General features: G+C 36.4%; 1 protein-coding gene across 3 annotated transcripts; it reads left to right on the forward strand.

Moving 5' to 3' along the window:
- Window positions 1–5,511: 5,511 nt before the first annotated feature.
- Window positions 5,512–17,226, forward strand: TM9SF2 (transmembrane 9 superfamily protein member 2). 3 transcript variants are annotated; one of them, XM_073969540.1, is made up of 6 exons: window positions 5,512–5,725; window positions 5,930–6,427; window positions 13,664–13,858; window positions 15,200–16,188; window positions 16,259–16,418; window positions 16,488–17,226. In XM_073969540.1, the coding sequence occupies exons 2-6, from the start codon at window positions 6,251–6,253 to the stop codon at window positions 16,989–16,991; spliced, it is 2,025 nt and encodes a 674-aa protein (XP_073825641.1). In that variant the 5' UTR covers window positions 5,512–5,725; window positions 5,930–6,250; the 3' UTR covers window positions 16,992–17,226. The 3 variants fall into 3 exon arrangements, with proteins under 3 accessions (XP_073825641.1, XP_073825642.1, XP_073825643.1); XM_073969541.1 differs by having other exon boundaries at window positions 5,713–5,855; XM_073969542.1 differs by having other exon boundaries at window positions 5,717–5,806.
- The last annotated feature ends 5,344 nt before the right edge of the window (window positions 17,227–22,570 follow it).

A 22,570-nucleotide genomic window follows, 5' to 3' on the forward strand; every position in this document is an offset into this window, starting at 1 on the left:
TTCTTGAAGTTTTTATGTTGTTGTAACCATGGTATAAGTAAAGAGGTAGATTTAAATGAAAAAAATCTATAGAACCCTTGTTTTTCTTGAATTCCTAAAACTTCAAAATAAAAGCAACAAGTGGGTTTGTTTACAATCCATTTTCTGAGCATTTTATAAAAAACGCGAAAAATGAATGAAGAGTTAAGTTTTCTCAACATAATCGAGTTTTGAATATGATAAACTGATTGTTTCAATGCAAATCTCACAAATTTCTTCCATACAAATGGTCTAAAAACAATTTTAAAAATCATTGAATTCGATTGTTTTTAAAATTGTTTGGCATATTATTCAAACACCACACACACATACACAGTTTGTTTATATTGTTTTGAAGTTTTAGGCACACTCGAATGAAAAAATTTAAATTGACATAAAGCTTTGGCTAACCTTTCTTATTAAACCATGGTTGTAACGAGACGCTCAACGGACCGTATGTATTTGGCACATTAAGCTGAAAAAACATCCAACGTTTGAGTAAAGTTTTGTGTCATTTCTGGTAGATGAATAAAAGAAAAGTTCTCCCAAGTTTCAGTTTTTCTTTATTCTTTTACTAGAAATGATACAAAACTTTACTCAAACGTCGGATGTGTTTCAGCTTTAAAATGTCAACATTTGCTGTGTTTTTGTCTGAAAATTCAAATTAAAACAACTTATTTTGGCAGTGCAAGTTTAATCAGCTGGTATTTTTTGTTACGCAAAACAAAAATAACTGCGATAAACTTGGCATCTCTTACACATTTTTCATGTGGTTGTTGTTTCTAAACGCCGCGGCACATACGGCGCGTTGAGCTTTGCGTTACAACAACTACATGAAAACTTCAATAACAAACTTGGCATCACTTACACATTTTTCATGTGGTTGTTGTTTTCAACGCGCAACGCGTCACACAACAGACCGTATGTATTTGGCCCAATACGGTCCGCTGTGTGACGCGTTAAAACAACAACCATATGAAAAATATGTAAGTGATGCCAAGTTTGTCCTTGAAGTTTTTATGTGTTGTTATAACGTAACGCTCAACGCGCCGTATGTGCCGAGTCCTTAACGCGTGATGCGATATATAACTGACCGTATGTGCCGCGCCCTTTCTTGTGACTGCCACATTAATCAAGGTAGATGCATCATTTTTTGTACTTCTATACGTCGCCATATATGTTGCTGGTAGAACACTTTCGTGTTTATTCAGCAGGGCACGTTGAGCGTTGCGTTACAACAACTACATGAAAACTTCAAGAACAAACTTGGCATCACTTACACATTTTTCATGTTGTTGTTTTCAACGCGCAACGCGTCACACAACAGACCGTATGTATTTGGCCCAATACGGTCCGTTGTGTGACGCGTTAAAAACAACAACCATATGAAAAATGTGTAAGTGATGCCAAGTTTGTCATTGAAGTTTTTATGTGTTGTTATAACGTAACGCTCAACGCGCCGTATGTGCCGAGTCCTTAACGCGTGATGCGATATACAACTGACCGTATGTGCCGCGCCCTTTCTTGTAACTGCCACATTAATCAAGGTAGATGCATCATTTTTTGTACTTCTATATGTCGCCATATATGTTGCTGGTAGAACACTTTCGTGTTTATTCATCAGGGCAGTACCAATTTTTACCGTGACGTTTTGACATTTAAATGTGTTGGTATTGTAAAGTGAATTAAAATTTAGAAATGTCAAACTATTGCTCTGTTCCAGAACTAAAAAGTTTTTACAATTTTTACCACTTTTACACATTTTGCGTTCCCGTACACAAAATATATATGAAAATCGTTTACGACTTTTACAAGTTTTACGACTTTTACCACTTTATAAAGTACGGGAACAGCCCATATGCAATCAGCTGTGCCGTTGAAACTAATGGCCCCGGCACATACGGTACGTTGTGCGTCGCGTTACAACAACCACATGAAAACTTCAAGAGCAAACTTGGCATCACTTACATTTTTTTCATGTGGTTGTTGTTTTTAACGCGTGACGCAACGCACAACGTACCGTATGTGCCGGGGCCATAAAGGCCTCGGCACATACCACATGAAGTAAGAAGTGATGCCAAGTTTTTTTGGAAAGTATAAAAGCTGCGTCTGGTTACCCTAAAATTTTTAACAATTTGTACCAATTGTTGCTGGAAGTCGTCTGTTAACACAAAAAAACCAGGAAAAGAGAGCGATTCGAGAGAGACATTTTGACAGTTCTTTCACTGAGAGCTTGCAAATTCTTGCTGGACAAATTTCTTCTAGCAAGCACTTGCAAGCTCTTCTTCTTCCTGAAAACAATCAATCAGCCGTTTTTTAGTTTTTTGTTGATTTATGTTTGTGAACATTAAAAACAATTTTATTGTGGAAAAAACATAGTCTAATTGTATTGTTTTATGGAGAACAAATTTGTAAAGTGGAAAAATACTTTTTTGTTTCATTTTCTTTTTTATTTTTAATAAAATATAACGTGTTTGCTTCCTTTGTTGGCGGACAAATTGTTCTGTTTTGGCAAGTCAGCTGATTGCTTGCTGGGAAGGTGTCTGTTTACTTTTTACAATTTTTTATCAAAAGATAATAAAAACCCCTTAAGGCCTGCGTACATAAGCTGCCTTGCCTGCTTACCTTGCTTGCTTCTGATAAAAGAATAAAAAAGAAAAGGGCAACCCAGTTCGAAATTTGCTCAGCCTCCTTTATTCTTTTATTTTCATTATGTCAAAAATGAAGCAGGAAAGCAAGGGAACCAGACAAAGCAGCTTATGTATCCAGGCCTTTAAGGCTTTTTTATGTTGCATTCCCATTACTAGTTCAGCTTTCGAAATGGACTCCAACTCCACACCATTAAAATTTTCCGTCTCGTAAATTACCGCAAACACGTTCGCAACTTTTGGCCTGTTCCCGTACTTTATAAAGTGGTAAAAGTCGTAAAAGTTGTAAAAGTCGTAAACGATTTTCATATAAATTTTGTGTACGGGAACGCAAAATGTGTAAAAGTGGTAAAAATTGTAAAAACCATGGTTTAATAAGAAAGGTTAGCCAAAGCTTTATGGCAATTTAAATTTTTTCATTCGAGTATGCCTAAAACTTCAAAACAATATAAACAAACTGTGTATGTGTGTGTGGAGTTTGAATAATATGCCAAACAATTTTAAAAACAATCGAATTCAATGATTTTTAAAATTGTTTTTAGACCATTTGTATGGAAGAAATTGTTGAGATTTGCATTGAAACAATCAGTTTATCATATTCACAACTTGATTATGTGGAGAATACTTAACTCTTCATTCATTTTTCGCGTTTTTTATAAAATGCTCAAAAAATGCATTGTAAACAAACCCACTTGTTGCTTTTATTTTGAAGTTTTAGGAATTCAAGAAAAACAAGGGTTCTATAGATTTTTTTCATTTAAATCTACCTCTTTACTTATACCATGGTAAAAACTTTTTAGTTCTGGAACAGGGCTTTTAGTTTGTATTTTTTATTTTATATCAAATTCTTTGAAATATATACACTCTTGTTTCTCTTTTGAAGGAATGATGTGTTTTCTGTTTTGTAGGGATCTCTAAAGCAACTGCTTATAATATGTATTCAACGGAGTGCATTTTTCAAAACTCCGTGTTGACTGCATCGAAGGATGTAGTGAAATCATAAGTCCACATGCTTCGATGTGTGATACCCAAAAAAGGGGTTGTTGCTTTTTTTTCCCGCCTCGCTTCAAAGCGCAAAAGTGAAATTGTACTGTTTTTAATAGGACAGACCACAACGAAGCGAGGCTTCAGGCCACAAGGTTGAAAATTGTTGAACTATTGAATTCTTCGCTTGGCTTCATTTTTGGCATTTCGTTTCGACATTCAATTTGATATAAACGCGTGTTCAATCTGAAAAATAGAATTTGGCTGTAATTTGGTCGGTACTAATTATTTACGAACAATTCATTGGTCTGTTCCTTTACTTTTAAAAATGGTAATAAAGCTGAAAACAGATACAACGTTTGATTAGAGTTTTACGTTGGGCGTCGAGAAAAAAACAACAACAACAGGGCGACGACGACACCAAAGTCCAGCGTTTATCTGTTTGCCGGCATATATTTCAAATGAATTTGAATTTTTCGGCATCATGCCCAACAGTGTAAAAACGGCCAAAACGACACAAAACTTTACCCAAACGTTGTATCTGTTTACAGCTTAAAGCTGAAAACAGATACAACGTTTGATTACAGCTTAAAGCTGAAAACAGATACAACGTTTGATTAAAGTTTTGTGTCGTTTTGGCCGTTTTTACACTGTTGGGCATGATGCCGAAAAATTCAAATTCATTTGAAATATATGCCGGCAAACAGATAAACGCTGGACTTTGGTGTCGTCGTCGCCCTGTTGTTGTTGTTTTTTTCTCGACGCCCAGAAAATGGCAAAAGTGGTAAACTGCTATCATATATGGTCTGTTCCTTTATTTTTTAAAAGTGGTAACAGTGCCAGAAAATGGTAAAAGTGGTAAACTGCTATCAGTCCCAATTTACATGAGGCGAGTTTACTTGCGGCAATTGTCAGTTTGTAGGTGAGAGAGGGTGCTGAGAGGCAAAGGGTTACCATATGCCTCACCTCTCTCTCCCACAAAATGACAATTGCCGCAAGTAAACTCGCCCAATGTAAATTGGGACTCATATAAATTATATGCTATTAAAAGTAATGGCTCCGGCACATACGGCGCGTTGAGCGTTGTGTTACAACAACCACATGAAAACTTCAAGAACAAACTTGGCATCACTTACACATTTTTCATGTGGTTGTTGTTTTTAACGCGTGACGCGACTCACAACGGACCGTATGTGCCGGGGCCATAAGGGAACACTTTACAGGTTAAAAATGGTAACCTCAGGCACGTAAAGGAACAGAGCACATATTAAAAAATTGAATTTTATTTGATATATTAGCTCTGTTCCTTTACGTGCAAGAATCTTCAAGTTTTACAACTTTTTACTCGAAAAGCGTTCCTTTACTTCAGACACCATACAATTCATATGGAAGCAGATTACAACTTTTGCTACTTTTGCCGGTTTTACCACTTTCAAAAGTAAAGGAACAGACTAATTAAATGCCCTGTTCCCGTACTTTATAAAGTGGTAAAAGTCGTAAAAGTTGTAAATGTGGTAAACGATTTTCATATAAATTTTGTGTACGGGAACGAAAAAGGTGTAAAAGTGGTAAAAATTGTAAAAACTTTTTAGTTCTGGAACAGAGCTGAAATAAATATGTTAATAGCACCCATGAATTTTGCGCTTCGATGTGTGATATCAAGAAATAAGCGGCCTAGTGAATAAATAAGCTAAGCAGGAAAGTTAAGCTAATGGCCCCGGCACATACGGTACGTTGTGCGTTGCGTCACGCGTTAGAAACAACAACCACATGAAAAAAATGTAAGTGATGCCAAGTTTGTTCCTGAAGTTTTCATGTGGTTGTTGTAACGCGACGCACAACGTTCCGTATGTGCCGAGCGCTTAAGAGCTGACTGTGTTCTCACCTTAATTTTGACATTTGGAAAGCAAGCAACAAGCTTATTGAATTCCTGCCTTAAATGCTCATCATGCAAGCGCACCACAAAAGTCATGAATTTTTGCCACCCCTCAATCATAAAATAAAACACACAATCTGGCAATACCATATCACGGTGACGTTTCGAAATATAGAAAAAATAAGAAGTTGGAAAAAAGGTAATTTTTTACGACGACGATTTAAGGAACGAGAATTTTTCCACTTGAGATATTTAATATATTACTATTAATTTAATAATTGTAAAATTGTTTTGCAATTTATATTTTAAGCTGCTTTGTGTAAAGAAGTGTGAAAAGACAACAACAATATTTGTTTTAACAATTCCATTCCATTAACATTATTCACATGTTTTGTCTACGTAGGCCCGAAATTGAAGCTGAAGAAGAATACAAATAAAATAAAGAAACATCAGTTTTTCTTGTTTAAATACAGCAAATTTGACTGACTGTTGTCGCTGTCCACTCATCATCACCGTCACTCAACAACAACATCATCATCGTAATTATCTTCGTACATCAAACAAAAAAGCTGCATAAGTAGAAAGCAGAAGAAACACTTGACTTTTTGGGCCAGGCAGGCAGGCAAAACGTAACTTCCTGTGAGAAGAGCTGAGTGGGGAAACGAGATATTCGACAACGACGGCAGTTTTATCTAAATAAATTCTAGTTCTAAGAAAAGACGAAATGTTTGCTAGCCAGCGAAAAAGCTGGCCAAAACATCATCGTACAGTGATGCGTGCTGAATATTGTCTATATTTGATATTGCTGTTGCAGCTTGTCGGTGTCAGTCATGAATTCTATTTGCCAGGTTTGGCACCCGTAAACTATTGCATGAAGTCAGATGCATCCAGCAATTGCAAGGTAAGTAATAAATGACTCAGAGTAGTTTTTTTCTTATTGTCTGCCAATTTGGGATTTAAGTTAAAGTGTGTGCGTTTCTGGTCTTAATGATAAGAAATTTCCGCATTTTTTGATTTGTAACGAAAATTCTTATCTTGACACCAACTACTCAATTAGTTTACGGCATAGTTTTAGTTTCAATTTTTTGAGTGAGCATTTTGTATCATAGATAAGCCTGTTTCTTGTTATTGCATTTGTTTTGTTTACAAAAGAAAGCAAAAAAAGATAAAATGCTAAGTTCCATTGGTATATTTTTAAGAAGTGATAATGATTGAATCGTTTTTTTTAATCTTTAGTCGTGATAACATTTGCAAAGTTGATGGGGAGACAAACCGTAGAAAAAAAATCCATTTGTTTTCACAAATTTGAAATATTTTGTTAAGGCCCAAAAGATTTTCGTTTATATCGAGTTCATTGCTATAATAGTGCCGAAATATGTTTAATAGGTATGATTTTAACAAACCTTTGACCTTAAAATTTAATAACTACATGTCAATAAGTTCATATTCAAAATTCTTACTTTTTCATAAAAAATAAACCCTAGGCAAATATCAAGATAGATGCCTTGGCAAATATATTTTTCCATGAATACATTCAAGTTCAAGGTGTCAATAAGTTTCAAGTAAAAAACTCGTACATCTTTATTGAAAAAAAAACAAACCCAAGTTCAAAGTGTTTTTGTTGTTATGAGGTACGGCACTTGTTTTTTGATCTTTAGGTGCACTTTGACTATACATATAAAAGTCTCGAAGATTTGGTTATATGTGTCCGTCCGTCTAAACCACATCAGGCCGCAGATTTTGATCGGATTGTCAGGAAATTTTTGGTGGTAATGGGGGTACCAAAGAGGAAGATTTGGTTATGGCCAGTTCATAATTAGGGTTCGAAACGGGAAAAATATTTCCGTGGGAAAATAGTCAACTTTTTATTCGTATACATATAAGTATCTACGTTTCTATTATGTATATACCAAATAAAATAGAAAATCTCACCTTTACATTTATGCCAATTAAGTTGGTATATGTGGCCAAACAGCGATGTTGCAAAAGTCATTTTTTTAATTTTAAATGTAGTGACGAATATCCTAGCATTGGTTGGGGCATATCAACAGAAGTGAGCAATATTAAATAATACATGCTGAGCTTCAAATTTGTCCAAATAGTGTTACCAAAAGTGGTGAAGTGGAGATATAGAAAAATTTCAATTTGTAAAATTAAATTTACCTACCTGGCGGATATCTCTGTCTCTGTCCGACCTATTCCAAGGGAAACTCTAGTTATGAATGTAGACTGTCTGAGGCTTTAAATCAACACCACAGAATTATTATAAAAGAGTTATCCGAATTTTATATTTTGAAATTTTTATTTTAACTCGTCACGAGATATGGCTCTCTCAGTTTCCGAACGATCGGTGTTCTTATTGCGAAACAGATAGACGAATCCGACTTCGGTTCCATTAATGAAAAATCCTCCAATGGACTTACAGCAGGATGTTCGAGGTCTTCGGATATTTCTATCGTAAGTCCCACATGTTGCACTAAATTCAGACCACATTTCCATCCTGGTCACAGTGGAGAAACCTGAAGAATTCGCTGAGCACGAACAGCGTACATGTGTGAAATATAATAATGTTGCCGTGAAATATAATAAAGCCGCCAATACTATTATAATAGTCGGGGGCAGTATCTCTGGACTGAGCGACACATATTTGGTAGCGATCCCCTACGAAAATAATTGTGGGATCCCCTAACACTGGGGTGTAAATCGACCACGTGCAGAATAGGTCTAGGCGAGCTGTATTCCGGAGATGCAAGTAACTTAAGCGTAATTTGCAGTTCATCCTCACAACACAGGTTAATTTGGGAGAATTTGGTCCAACTCCCAACAATCCAAAGACCTAGGGTCGGACGACATTTCTAGGTCATTTTATAGAGGTGGGAGGAGTAAGTTTGATCTGCATGACAAAAGACTTGGAACTTTCCCACTTGGTAATTCCGACAATTCTACTGCCAATGGAGAATTGTACCGTCTGATCTCCCTTATTTCGCCTGTAGCAAAGGTCTTAGAATCCCTATTACTTCCATCCCTGCAACAGCATTTAATCTTGCTCCACATCAACATGGTTCAAGGGAAGCTCATAGCGTAACCACGACTTTGCAAAGATTGTGAATGTCCTAAATTAGTGACTACCACACGAACGATCCATCCGACATCATGAATTCCACTCTTCCAAGTGGTTTCAAAAGTTGGATTGATAACTATCTAAATTATAAATTCAAGTTCCGAAAGATTAAAATTGGATTTCCCTATGGAATAATACTGTCCCCCATTTTATTTAACATGATATTTAGATGGTGTCGTAAACAGATGACTGCACTATAATTTCATCCTATGTCAACATCGACGACGTAAGTGGACATATTTTCGTCGATGATAGGCGTTCATAATGCAAGGATCCATGGCAGTAGTCTTCGACAATCTTCTTCACTTCTATTCGCACGCCACACACAACAATCAGAAGGTGAGGAAGGTCCAGGAAGGTTAGATCCATAGAGTACGAGTACTTGCCGAAAAAATTCGAAAAAAACCTCAATAGAAGCCTATTTTATGCCAATATTACACGAAAGTGGGTACCACGGGTCCAATGGGGGGAAATATCACCGGATTACACCAAAACACTCGTTAAGTTATTGTTTGGAGGCTTGTAAGTGATGAAAAGAAGTTCAAAAGCAAAAATATACCTCCATTTTATTAATGAAGTAAGAAAATTCTTGCGTTTGGCAAAAGTGTAAACTTTATTTTGACGCGTCAAATTTTGGGTTATTTTGGCAATCTTCATTTATTCCCTAATGAAACGTGGGAAGGGCCTAATATTTTCAGGATTTTAATTCACCATTAAATACTTAAAAAAGTTGCATTTATATGTTATACGTATAATATCTCTATGTCGGTGTAATAATGCAATCAAAAAAAAATGAGAGGTGTTCAATTTATTTTGACGCTCACTGTATATTGACCCGAAATGACACAACATATCCCTCTCACTAGAGCTGGCAAAAAAATCGATGGCACTATCGATAATATCGATTGTTATTTAAAAATTCAGTATCGATAGATAGTTTTACCTATCGATATTATCGGAATAAAAACCCCTAACCTGAAATTCATTGAAATAAATAGAAATGTCGCTACTTTTCGGTTATGTGTGTGTGAGAAAGTAAGCCCGTAGTCACACGTACACATTTTTCGGTAAATTTTATAAAATAAAAGCAATTGTTTATTCTCCCTCACATTTCTGAGAACTTAGGTTAGGTTAGGTTTAGGATGCGCAGCTGCCGTGCTGGCAGCCACTCCACTCGGAGACCTTGAGGTCCATTGTGATCATCCTGACAATTGAAGTATATGTGTTGTATGTGATGAAGTGATTATAGATGTTGCTGTATGGTGAAGTGTGAATGTACATAGAAGGTGATGGTGTGAAGTAGAAGTGTGATATGTTGTTTGTTATGGATGAGGTTATATGATCCCAGCAAACCAAATATCTGATATCCGACAAGTCTGAACAATTTCGGAAGCAAAGTCGTTCAGATTTCGTTCCGATTTCTAAACGATTTTTCGGAGAGGAAATAGTTCAGATTTTGTACCGATTTCGTTCAGATTTCGGAACGAATGTCGGAAAGAAATTTCCTATCCGAATTTCCCAAGGATTTTCTTCAGATTTCGTTACGAAATCGGACCGAAATCGATCCGATGTCGCTAAGACATTTCGTTCCGAAATTATGTCAACCACTTCATACAACTTTCGTTAAGATATCGTTACGATTTCGGATCAGATATCGGACGAATCGTCCGAATTTTGTTCCGATTTCGTTACGATGTCGGTACGATTGGTTTGCTGGGATGTTACGTGTGGTGATGATGGTGTACAAGAGTCATGACCCAGCAAACCAATCGTACCGACATCGTAACGAAATCGGAACAAAATTCGGACGATACATCCGAAATCTGATCCGAAATCGTAACGACATCTTAACGAAAGTTGTATGAAGTGGTTGACATAATTTCGGAACGAAATGTCGGAGCGACATCGTATCGATTTCGATCCGATTTCGTAACGAAATCTGAAGAAAATCCTTGGGAAATTCGGAAAGGAAATTTCTTTCCGACATTCGTTCCGAAATCGGAATGAAATTGGTACAAAATCTGAACTATTTCCGCTCCGAAAAATCGTTTAGAAATCGGAACGAAATCTGAACGACGTTGCTTCCGAAATTGTTCAGACTTGTCGGACATCAGACATTTGGTTTGCTGGGGAGCTATGATGTATGTTCCCAGCAAACCAAATATCTGATATCCGACAAGTCTGAACAATTTCGGAAGCAAAGTCGTTCAGATTTCGTTCCGATTTCTAAACGATTTTTCGGAGAGGAAATAGTTCAGATTTTGTACCGATTTCGTTCAGATTTCGGAACGAATGTCGGAAAGAAATTTCCTATCCGAATTTCCCAAGGATTTTCTTCAGATTTCGTTACGAAATCGGACCGAAATCGATCCGATGTCGCTAAGACATTTCGTTCCGAAATTATGTCAACCACTTCATACAACTTTCGTTAAGATATCGTTACGATTTCGGATCAGATATCGGACGAATCGTCCGAATTTTGTTCCGATTTCGTTACGATGTCGGTACGATTGGTTTGCTGGGTTCTGAATGGTGCCTATTGTCTGCATATGTTGATACAAGCCTGTTGATGATGATGAAGTGTGCGGTTGTGGATTTTATGGATGGACGATGGATAGTGTTGAAGGGAAGATTCACTGTAGACTATGGATGAGATGATGTTAGATGCTGCTATATGGTGATGTGTGAGTGCTGATGATGTTGATGTGTAGTGGAAAGTGTGATGTGATTCTTGCTATTAGCGAGGCTGCATAATGTTGCGTGACTACAGATTGTGGTGATGTGTGACTGATGGGTATATGGTGATTTGTGCATACGGTATATGGTGGTGTGTAAGTGCAGATGGTGTGATGTGTTCCTCGTTGTGAGCGATTCTGTATGATGTTGCGAGACTGCAGATTGTATTCTGAATGGTGCTGTAGGACTGCAGATGATGATGCAAGGCTGTTTATGATGATATGGTGAGCTATGTGGGAGGAGATTGTGGATTAGGTGGAAAGATGGGAAGGAGGGAAGGTGAAAGTGATAAGACAAAAGAGACAAGAATAAGAAGAGTGAGTAATTGTAAAGGAGAGTAACAGATTGTTTTAAGAAGAAAGAGAGATTATTTTCCTAGACTGTGTTAAGCCTATTCTGACCCGCCCCAGAGCCACATTAGACTCTTACAGTAAACCACCAGGATAGTAGGGTCAATAGAGGAGAAGTAAGATAGAGAGTCACTCACATGTACACCAAATAGTCTATGCCTTTTGGTCATCAGTGTAGGACATCTACATAAAAGGTGCTCGATTGTCTCCGTTTCCTCCTCATCCTCGCATAACCTACAGTACTCAATGTTATTATCATCCCACTTACATGTCAAAGATCTTATTCTATTCTTATTCTACTTGCAAAGTGAGAGAAGGGACGCAGTTCTACGCCCTGAGATTGCCGGCCAGATTGACTTCGACACCTTGCAACCAGGTGCGTCTTGCCAAATTCTTCCGGTTTTCTCTGCATAGAACTTGCTGAGTTTGCCGAGGAAGTAGCAGAGCGGTGGCCTGACATATTCCTCTACCGTAAGGTCAGAGGACTGGGAACCACGCCTTGCTAATTCGTCAACAATCTCGTTTCCTTCAACATTGCAGTGTCCTGGCACCCAACAAAGGTTAACGCTTAAATTACATGTTTTTAAGGTGGACCTACAATTTTGAACGATCCTAGATTTGATAGCATATGACCCAAGCGCCTTAAGGGCAGCCTGACTATCTACGTAGACTGTGACTGTCCTACCCACTTGATCCGTCAGTCCTACTACCAATTCTAAGGCCTTCAATACTGCGAAGACTTCCGCTTGAAAAACACTGCAATTTGTATTGAGTTTATATGAACGCCTAATGTTCAGCTCCTCACAGTACACCCCCGCTCCAGTACCTTCAGCCATCTTAGAACCATCAGTAAAGATGGAGAGGCTATCGGGTAGTAGCCTGCCATGCTCCCATTCACTTCTGTCAGGGATAGAGACCTTCGCTGCATAGAAATCCAGCGAAGGCGAAACTTGTGCAAAATTTCAAGAAAATCATTGACATTTCAAGAAAATCATTGACATTTCCGCCACTTTCATTTCCAAATTAATGGTGATGACAACTTAACGATAATATCGATAACAATCGATATTTTAAAACATTATATCGAAAATATCTAATGTTGGGAATATCGATGGTTTGCCAGCTCTACCTCTCACACTGATTCAAAGGCTACTTTGTTACAATCCTACAATTCCCCATACTTCCCTCTCTAACGTCCCGAATGTTCCAAAAGTCCCGCCCAAATGGTATTTTAGAAATATAAGTAGGATTATGTATTTTTTGTATGACAGTGCCTTTTTGTCGGCAATCTCGGTTGGTTCTTTTGCACTTGTTTTGAATATTTTTAATTATTTTACTTTAAAGCACTGCCGACCAAGAAGAGGGCACACAAAATTCTGAATATTGGCATCTTTTGACAGTGTGTTAGTAAGGTTGTATGCACGCATGCTGCAAAACAAAAACAAATCAAAACATTTGCTCCCTTTTATGTGCTCTTTCGTTGCCTTCGGGTCGTGTGTGAATTGCCGAAAAACTTCGTAACTTCAACAATACCAAAGAACAGCATTTCTTTAAAGCAATGATGAACAAAACTGTACTCTAGCGTCGATTACTCTTATGGCCCCGGCACATACAATCCGTTGTGTGACGCGTTGCGCGTTGAAAACAACAACCACATGTTGTTTGTTCTTGAAGTTTTCATGTGGTTGTTGTAACGCGATGCTCAACGGACCGTATGTGCCGCGGCCTTTAATCGCAGCCATAATTGACACAAGTACAATCAAAAATATACACATTGCTTTATAAATATTTTTAAACAATATGCAACTTTTACTATTTTAGAACACAATTAAAGTTTTATTTATTTATTTATGTATAAAGATGTGTTATTTCTCTAAATCAACATAGCAATACTAATTATTCCTAAATTTTTCCTTTTCTTTATTTCCAGTCAAATGTAACCCTCTACGTTAATCGCTTGAATACCGAAGAATCCGTTATACCTTATGAATATCATCATTTTGATTTTTGTATCGGTAATGAAAACAATTCTCCTGTTGAGAATTTGGGCCAGGTTGTATTTGGCGAACGTATACGTCCCGGACCATATAAAATCAATTTCCTCGAAGACGTCAAATGTAAGGCGGTAAGTAATGTTATATTTAAGTATGTACATGAGTGTACATACATCATTGTTTCTGTTGTTAAAAGTTAGTGATAAAAATCTTATCACGTGAAATGAAATGTTTTAACATAAAGTATTGTATTCCATTTTGGAAGCGCATACTACACTTTGGATACATTTTGTCTGTCAGTTTGTTTGTTTTTTTTTTTACTTTGACACTAGCTTCCCTTTCAATGTGCTTCAGATGTGATGGGGTGGTAATGGGAGTAGTTGTTTAAACAACTAGCATAGCACTTGTGCAAACATACAACGTTTTCTCGTTGGTTTTGTTGTATATTTTATAAAAACAAAAACAACAAAACATTCACTTAATGTAATTATAATCAAATACATACTTACAACATGAACTTAATACAACCTAGGGAAGAACGGATGTTATGTTAATGTTTGTTAAACATATTTTGCTAATTATTTTTTTATAAAGAAAACTACATTAATTTTTGTGATATCTATATATCAATGTCTTTATTTAAATAGATATATGATTTCCTCAAATTACTACCCCTGTTTTTGTATTACTATAATAGCGTTCGCATAGTCTACCTAAAACCTTAGCGACTTTGAAATTATCTAAAATTCATTCGTTAAATATGGGTATGTGGCTTTAGAAAGTGTATAAATCTTCAGATAAGCCAACATTCAAATACTTTATATAAATTGAAGATCTTCACTTATGAGTCGGTATGAGGAAAATCAGGACTTTTCCGATTGCTTTACCAAAACTGACAACGCATCAATAAATATTCGAAAAGAAGCATAAAACCTCCCCAGTCACATCAGGAGAAATCTTCCTAAAAAAACCTAGGCAAAATTAGTGTTTAAAAAATGTTGAAATAAATGAGGTCTTCGGACTTGGAATTGGAAAGAATAAATAAATATTAAATATTAATGAAACATCAAGAAAAATTAAATATTAATTCTCCCTTAAATTTTCCAATACCGTTGCTGTTTTGTTACAGTCGTTAACCGAATGAGACAAGAATTGTTTCGAAACATAGATCTTCACGTCGCGAAAAAGAGAAATATATTTGGGGTACATTAGCTCGAAAATGCTGTACCTTTCTGGTCATAACTAACCAAATCTCTTGAAGAGCAATGAAATCCCCAGAGCTCAAGGCCGATTTCGGCAATTCCATACTACACTGTTAACCTTTATTAAACATATTGAAGGTACTCCTTTTCTTTTCCTGATTCCATCCAGAATAGTTAATATTGGAGTACTTAAGATTCAATATATAATAAGTGAGATCGTATCGCATATTAAAACAAGCAGCTTAATCAAGTCCCTTTTATTTCTTCCAGGTCTGTACTAAAACCTATGTTGGTGGCGATTCGGATAGCGATCGACGTATGATGGTCCTAAAGAAGGGCATCAGCTTGAATTATCAGCATCATTGGATTGTTGACAATATGCCAGTAACATGGTGTTATCCATTGGAGAATAATAAACAATATTGCAGCACTGGTTTTCCAATGGGTTGTTTGGTACGTGGCGAAAGTGATGCCGGCTGTTTGATCAATCCCAACTACAATAGACGTGGCTACTATTATCCCTTCAATCATGTTGACTTGAAGATAACCTATCATAGTGGCCAAACTGAAGAATGGGGTGTTGGCTTCCGTGCCAATGGTGGACGTATTATTTCCGTAAAAGTAACACCTCGCTCCATTAATCATGTGGATCCTAAGAATTTGAATTGTGACAACACTGATCCTTTAGCCATTAAGGGTAGTCCATTACCATCCGGCGAAAAACTATCGATTATCTACACTTATAGTGTGGAATTCACACGCAACGATAATGTCAAATGGTCATCAAGATGGGATTACATTTTGGAATCTATGCCCCATACCAATATTCAATGGTTTTCGATTTTGAATTCTTTGGTTATTGTTTTGTTCCTATCCGGTATGGTGGCTATGATTATGTTACGCACCCTGCACAAGGATATTGCCCGTTACAATCAAATGGAAAGTGGTGAAGATGCCCAGGAGGAATTCGGTTGGAAATTGGTACATGGTGACGTATTTCGACCACCACGTAAGGGTATGCTGTTGTCGGTGTTCTTGGGTTCGGGTATACAAGTGTTTTGCATGACTTTGATTACATTGGCATTTGCCTGTTTGGGATTCTTGTCGCCAGCTAATCGTGGTGCTTTGATGACATGTTCCATGGTATTGTTTGTGGCTTTGGGAACACCAGCTGGTTATGTTTCGGCACGTATCTACAAGAGTTTTGGCGGCATCAAGTGGAAGAGTAATGTTATTTTAACATCAATGTTGTGTCCAGGGTAAGAGAGAGGGAGTGGTGGAGAAAGTTTATGAGCAGAATGCAAATTATGTTGGAATTTTTTTTTACAGCATTGTCTTTGGTCTTTTCTTTGTAATGAATCTCGTTTTGTGGGGAGAAGGTTCCTCAGGTGCTGTACCCTTTAGTACATTGATTGCCCTGTTGGCCTTGTGGTTTGGCGTTTCGGTGCCATTGACATTTGTTGGTGCCTACTTTGGATTCCGTAAAAGGGTAAGTTATTTAAGGAATTATTTAAATGTTAAATTTTATTTAATAGTTTTTATTTTTCTTTTCTTCTAGTCCTTGGAACATCCTGTACGCACAAATCAAATACCCCGTCAAATTCCTGATCAATCGATATATACTCAACCCATTCCTGGCATTATTATGGGTGGCGTCTTACCCTTTGGCTGTATTTTCATACAACTTTTCTTCATCCTGTCCTCAATTTGGTCGAACCAAATGTATTACATGTTCGGTTTCCTATTTTTGGTCTTTGTCATTTTGGTCATAACCTGTTCAGAGACCACCATCTTATTGTGCTATTTCCATTTATGTGCAGAAGACTATCACTGGTGGTGGCGTTCATTCTTGACGTCTGGTTTCACAGCTGTTTATCTGTTCATTTATTGTTGCCATTATTTCGTGACAAAACTGTCGATAAAAGATGCTCCCTCGACATTCTTATACTTTGGCTATACAGCAATTATGGTATTCCTATTTTTCCTGCTGACCGGTTCAATTGGTTTCTTTGCTTGTTTCTGGTTTATACGCAAGATTTACAGTGTAGTGAAAGTGGATTAAAACACCCGGCTGGAGTATACATTTAAAATGGCTTTATTTTACGATTTATAGCTTTTAAGCTATTATAATTTTTTATTATATAGAATTGTGTTATGACTCCTCCAAAGTGTGTCTGCCCCTAGTATAGCGGCCAACATCATGTCCAGAGGATTCTTGACACGTGCATATGATAAATGAAAAACAAGAATTATATTTAAGTTGTGATTTATTTCAATATAGAATTAACGTAAAGATATGTGTGTATCTGTGTTCTGTTCGTTTTTTCTTTTCTTCGTAATCTGTAAAAGAATGAGGCTGTCCAGGAGAATCATAAAAATTAAGAATGTGGCCAGTCCTTCAGTCAGTCGTCTTGTGTCCTTATATTCAGCGTATAGCCGTCACTATTAACACATATCTTTCGATTGAAACGCGCAATAAAATGAATCATAAAAGCAAATGTATTAAAAAAAACTCCCTCTCTCTCTCTTTCCTCTAACATTTTCATACCTAATTTATATTTTGATGTAAATTGTGCAAAAATAGGAAATTATTGTAGGTCTTACGTCACATAAGGTTCGTATTTTCAGCAAGTATTTTTCGAACATAGTCTTCGATTATTTATTATGCCCAAGGGTGATTTTATTATTTGTAGTTGAAATTAGACATTTTTCCTTCAAATTTCAATGAATCGCCTGCGATTTTCAAAGACTACCATTTTGTTTAAGTAATAAGGAGAATTCCTTTGAAATTTCAAAAGTATTCCTTTATGCTGATGTGATTTTTGAACTTTCCATTTAATGATTTTTTCGATTCCGGATTTGATTGCATCTTGCACAAAAATTTATCTTTTTCTTTCATTTTGACATTCAATTAAATTTGTGTTATCCTTATTATTCTAAATAACGTATCGTAATTTTGTAGTGAAGACAATGATAATTTAGGGGTCGATTATGGATAGCAACTCAACTGTAGTTGCGTTGCCAGAAGAGAAAATCATGCAATTAAAATGAGTAAAAAGACGGAAATTGTTGTCAAATCCAATCAATATTAGTGTTTTGAACCTTCAGATATTAATTTAATGGTAAAAAAGTGTAAATTTTAATGCGGAAATAAAAAATTATATTACTAAATTTGCTGTGGGCAACGCAACTGGAGTTCGGTTGCTATCCATAATCGACCCCTTAATGTTATTGCCATTTCTTTTTTGTAATAAAAAAACAAACACAAAAAAAACAATTAATAAAAAATATTAAAACAATAATAGTAATGATAATTTCATATAAAATAATAATTAGTTTAAAATATTTAAACTATATATTTAATAAATAAAACACAAAAATGTATAGACTACAGCTGAATGTTTACAATGGGTATGGATGAAAAGCAAGCAATGGATGATTCACACAGTCACTACTGGATTTTCAACTTAGAAACCTAGTTATGTAGTCCAGAGTGGATTTGTCAGGATAATAATAGAATTCTTCGCTTGGAGAACTGGATAAGTTTTTTATGGGGATGGGGGGCTTTTTATACGACAGTAACCAAAACATTATCACTCATCGCAGTTCGTTCTTTACACCGGTGTGGACGCAAGGAGCAACTGTCCAAGGATTGCTACCTTTCCCTAACTTGGCAACTATGGCCTGCTTGCTCAGTCACTTTCTCTACGACGTTGACACTGATTTATGTGTTTCCAGTCTGCTCCCAGCACATGTAAAGGATGATCGATGATGTGCAATGAGTGCCACGAGTGGATACATTTAAGGTGCTCAGGACTAGAAGAATATACTAACACATTTAGTATTTACCTTGTGCAAATCCTTCTTCAATGTCCACATCCTTACAATCTCCCCAGACCCCCAATACCACGACATGCTAACTCCAAAATGCACGTACACATATAACAACCAAAAAAAATAGACATACAATTGTCTGCAAATGCTCAAAAGGATATTTACCAGAGTTGCATGACTAGTGATTTGAAAAATATCTATTGTATTGGAAAAATATCTAGTTAACATAGTTTTTTTTTAGTTGTCATGTTACATATATAGAAAATTATTAAAATAAATTTTCATTCGTTGTGAAACCTTTAATAAAATAAAAGGTTATGGGCCCTTCCGCGTTTCAAACTCGAAAATTAAGATAATTTGTGATCATACGAGAAGAATAGCGAGAAAGAAATATGGCAACGAATATGTAATTGGAGAAACTTCGCGGAAGCGAAAACTTCGAAGACTGGAAGTTTGCAGTGGAAGCATATTTCCAAATGAAAGGTCTGTGGAAATCCATTGAAGGGACGAAAGATAAAGAAGACAAGAGCATTCAAGCCAAGGCAGAATTAGTCTTATTGGTGGACAAGTCTGTTATCCTCATATACGAGAATGTGCAAGTGCAAAAGCTGTATGGACTGCATTAGCAAAAATTTATGAGGACAATGGCCTAGTCAGGAGAGTTGGATTAATTCAAAAATTCTGCTCAACAAAATTGAAAGATTGTTCAAATGTTGAAGAATATGTCAATGAGATAATCAACTCGGCGCACAAACTAAGGGCTGTTGGACTTAACGTAGATGAAGAGTGGATCGGATCAATGTTATTAGCTGGATTACCGGATGAGTATAAACCTATGATTATGGGGATTCAAAGCACGGGTATAAAAATAACAGGTGACGCTATAAAGTTGAAAATATTGCAAGATGTGAAGAATGAAGCAAATGAAATGGCTCTAGCTGGCAACAAAAAGAGAATTGGCAAATATGTTAAAGGATCAAAGTGTTATAATTACAATCAATATGGTCATATAGCCGCCAAATGCCCAAATAAAAATCATCCAAGAAAGTATTCCCAAAGAAAGATGGTGGGAATTCTGCGATGGGAGCGTTTACGGTAAGTAAATTGAATAACAATGATTGGTACTTCGATTCCGGTGTGCCACAGCCCATATGTGTTTAACTAAGGAATTTTTCAGTGATCGATATGAAGAAAAAAATTCTGAGGTAATCATAGCAAATAATTCTACAATGCGTATCGATGGAATTGGAAATGTCAACATGGTTTCATTGGTGGGAAACTCCAAGAAAGAAAACGTTACTTTTAAAGATGTTCTACTGTCTGTCTCAAAAATTGTTGAAAACGCTGTTCAAAGTTGTATTTGATTCAAAAGGCTGCAGAGTTATCAACAATTGTGGCGATGTTATTGCTACAGGAGATTTGGTTGAAGGAATGTTTCGTATGAATTTTTCAAGTAACAAAGCTATGGTTTCTCAAGGTAAGATTGAAGGCAATTTGTGGCACAAGCGAATCGGTCATGTAAACAATGAAACCCTGAAGAAAATGGCATCAGGAGCGGTCGTTGGAATAAATTGTGAGATAAGTAAAGAAAATTGTATTCCTTGCTTGAAAGGGAAAATATCAAGAACCCCATTTAACGATACAGGAACTAGAGTCAACGGTATATTGGATTTAATTCATACTGATCTCTGTTGTCCAATGGATACAGATTCCTTAAGTGGTTCTCGATATATATTAACTTTTATAGATGATAACTCGAGAAAAGTTTTTATATATTCTTTGAAATGGAAGTCTGAATTTGCTGAAAAGTTCGTCGAATTCAAAAAATTTGAAACTCGAGAAAAGTTTTTATATATTCTTTGAAATGGAAGTCTGAATTTGCTGAAAAGTTCGTCGAATTCAAAAAATTTGTCGAAAATCAAACAGGACGAAAGATTAAAGCCTTGAGGAGCGACAACGGAACCGAATACTGTAATGAAAGAATGAGACGCATTTTGTTGAAAACGGTATTTATCACCAAACTAAAGTACCATATTCGCCTGTTAACGCCTGTTTAACGTATCTCAGAGTGTTTGGATGTAGAGCCGTAATTCACATCCCTTAGCCAAAGCGTAAGAAATTGGATGCAAAGGGAAAAGAAGTTATATTTGTTGGTTACAGCAACTCCGAAAAGACATATCGTTTCTTTGATCCCGGTAGAAACAGCGTTGAATTAAGTAGAGATGCTAAGTTTTTGGAAAATACATTTTGTGAAGATATGCCAAAAGATTATGCAAAATTCTATTATTTCCGCCGATGCGATTCAGTGGGGGGAAATATCGTCTAATGTCCCTAATGATGATAATGTTTCTAATGCCACTAATGATGATGATGTAAATGATGATACATTGCAAGGTACAAATGATCAAGCAATAGAAGAGAGTGTGAAGAAATTTCAAAATGAAAGATATTGGTGAGGCAAGTTAAATTCTGGGCATGAGAATCACAAGAGATCGTGAAAATGGAAAATTGTGGTTGGACCAAGAATTGTACATTAAAGGTGTATTGAAAAGATTTAATATGCAAAATTGTAATTCTGTTTCTACACCATTAGATGTCAATCAAAAATTAACAAAAGATATGAACTCTTCGAAAATGGACCATGACGTACCTTATCAAGAAGCTGTCGGAAGTTTGTCCTATGCCGCTCAGGTCAGTCGCCCCGATATATCATATGCAGTGGGGGTACTGTCAAGGTTCAACAATGATCATGGAAAACCACACTGGGAAGCTGTCAAACGGGTAATTAGATACCTCAAGGGCACAGTGGATTATAAACTTCAATTTTCGAAAGATGACCCCAAATTTATAGAATGTTTTTCCGATGCTGACTGGACAGGTGACCTTGATGATAGAAAATCTACCTCTCGATACATTTTCAAATTTCAAAACGGTTACATTTCATGGAACTCCAAGAAACAATCAACAACGGCATTGTCTACTACCGAAGCCGAATAAATGGCAATGGCTGCATCTGCGCAAGAAGCATTATGGTTGGGATCGCTATTTAAAGAGCTTGGAAATTCTTCTTTCATCAGTAACAAATGCGACAATCAAAGTGCAATAAGTTTGAGCCATAATAGCACATGCCACGCACGATCAAAACACATTGATATAAGACACCATTTCATTAGGGAATTGGTTGAAGATAAGAAATTGTGTATTGAATATCTAAACACAAACGAGATGATCGCCGATATTTTTACGAAGCCTTTATCAAGACTGAAACACCAGTATTGCTGTGAACTGATGGGATTAGGAGTTCAATCTAGTGGGGGTGTTGAAAAAGAAGAATGAACTACCTAATACTACTATTGTACTTATTGTATTTGAAAAATATCTAGTTAACATAGTTTTTTGTAGTTGTCATGTTATACAGAAAATTATTAAAATCAATTTTCATTCGTTGTGAAACCTTTAATAAAATAACATGAAATTTTTCCTATGCAGTACAGAAACACATCTGAACTTATGAACATCGCGCAGCATTCCCCTGACTTCGTTGGCTCTTGCTGCCGTAAATAATGTCAAGTAGACCCCCAGAAACACAACAATGATATTTCATCCCCATTTGAAACCCCATCTGGAAACATTTCCCCACCCCTGACCCCAGGATGGCGCAATCACATCAAGTAGGAACACTATTATTTGCATTAAAATATTTCAATGGAATTACAATGGCCTATGTAGAAAGATGACAGAAATCACGGACGTTATGAACTGGGAGGGGAACCCTCTAGCAGCGTTGCAGGGGACAAAACTGGGAAA

Source organism: Musca autumnalis, unplaced genomic scaffold (genome assembly GCF_047663935.1).
Source record: "Musca autumnalis isolate F117 unplaced genomic scaffold, ASM4766393v1 scaffold_2, whole genome shotgun sequence".
NCBI lineage: Eukaryota > Metazoa > Arthropoda > Insecta > Diptera > Muscidae > Musca > Musca autumnalis.

Coding starts and splice junctions, on each gene's coding strand:
- TM9SF2 (XM_073969540.1), top strand. CDS start 6,251: ATGTTTGCTAGCCAGCGAAAAAGCTGGCCAAAACATCATCGTACAGTG. Junction 16,189..16,258: donor ACATCAATGTTGTGTCCAGG/GTAAGAGAGAGG, acceptor TTTTTTTTACAG/CATTGTCTTTGGTCTTTTCT. Junction 16,419..16,487: donor ACTTTGGATTCCGTAAAAGG/GTAAGTTATTTA, acceptor CTTTTCTTCTAG/TCCTTGGAACATCCTGTACG.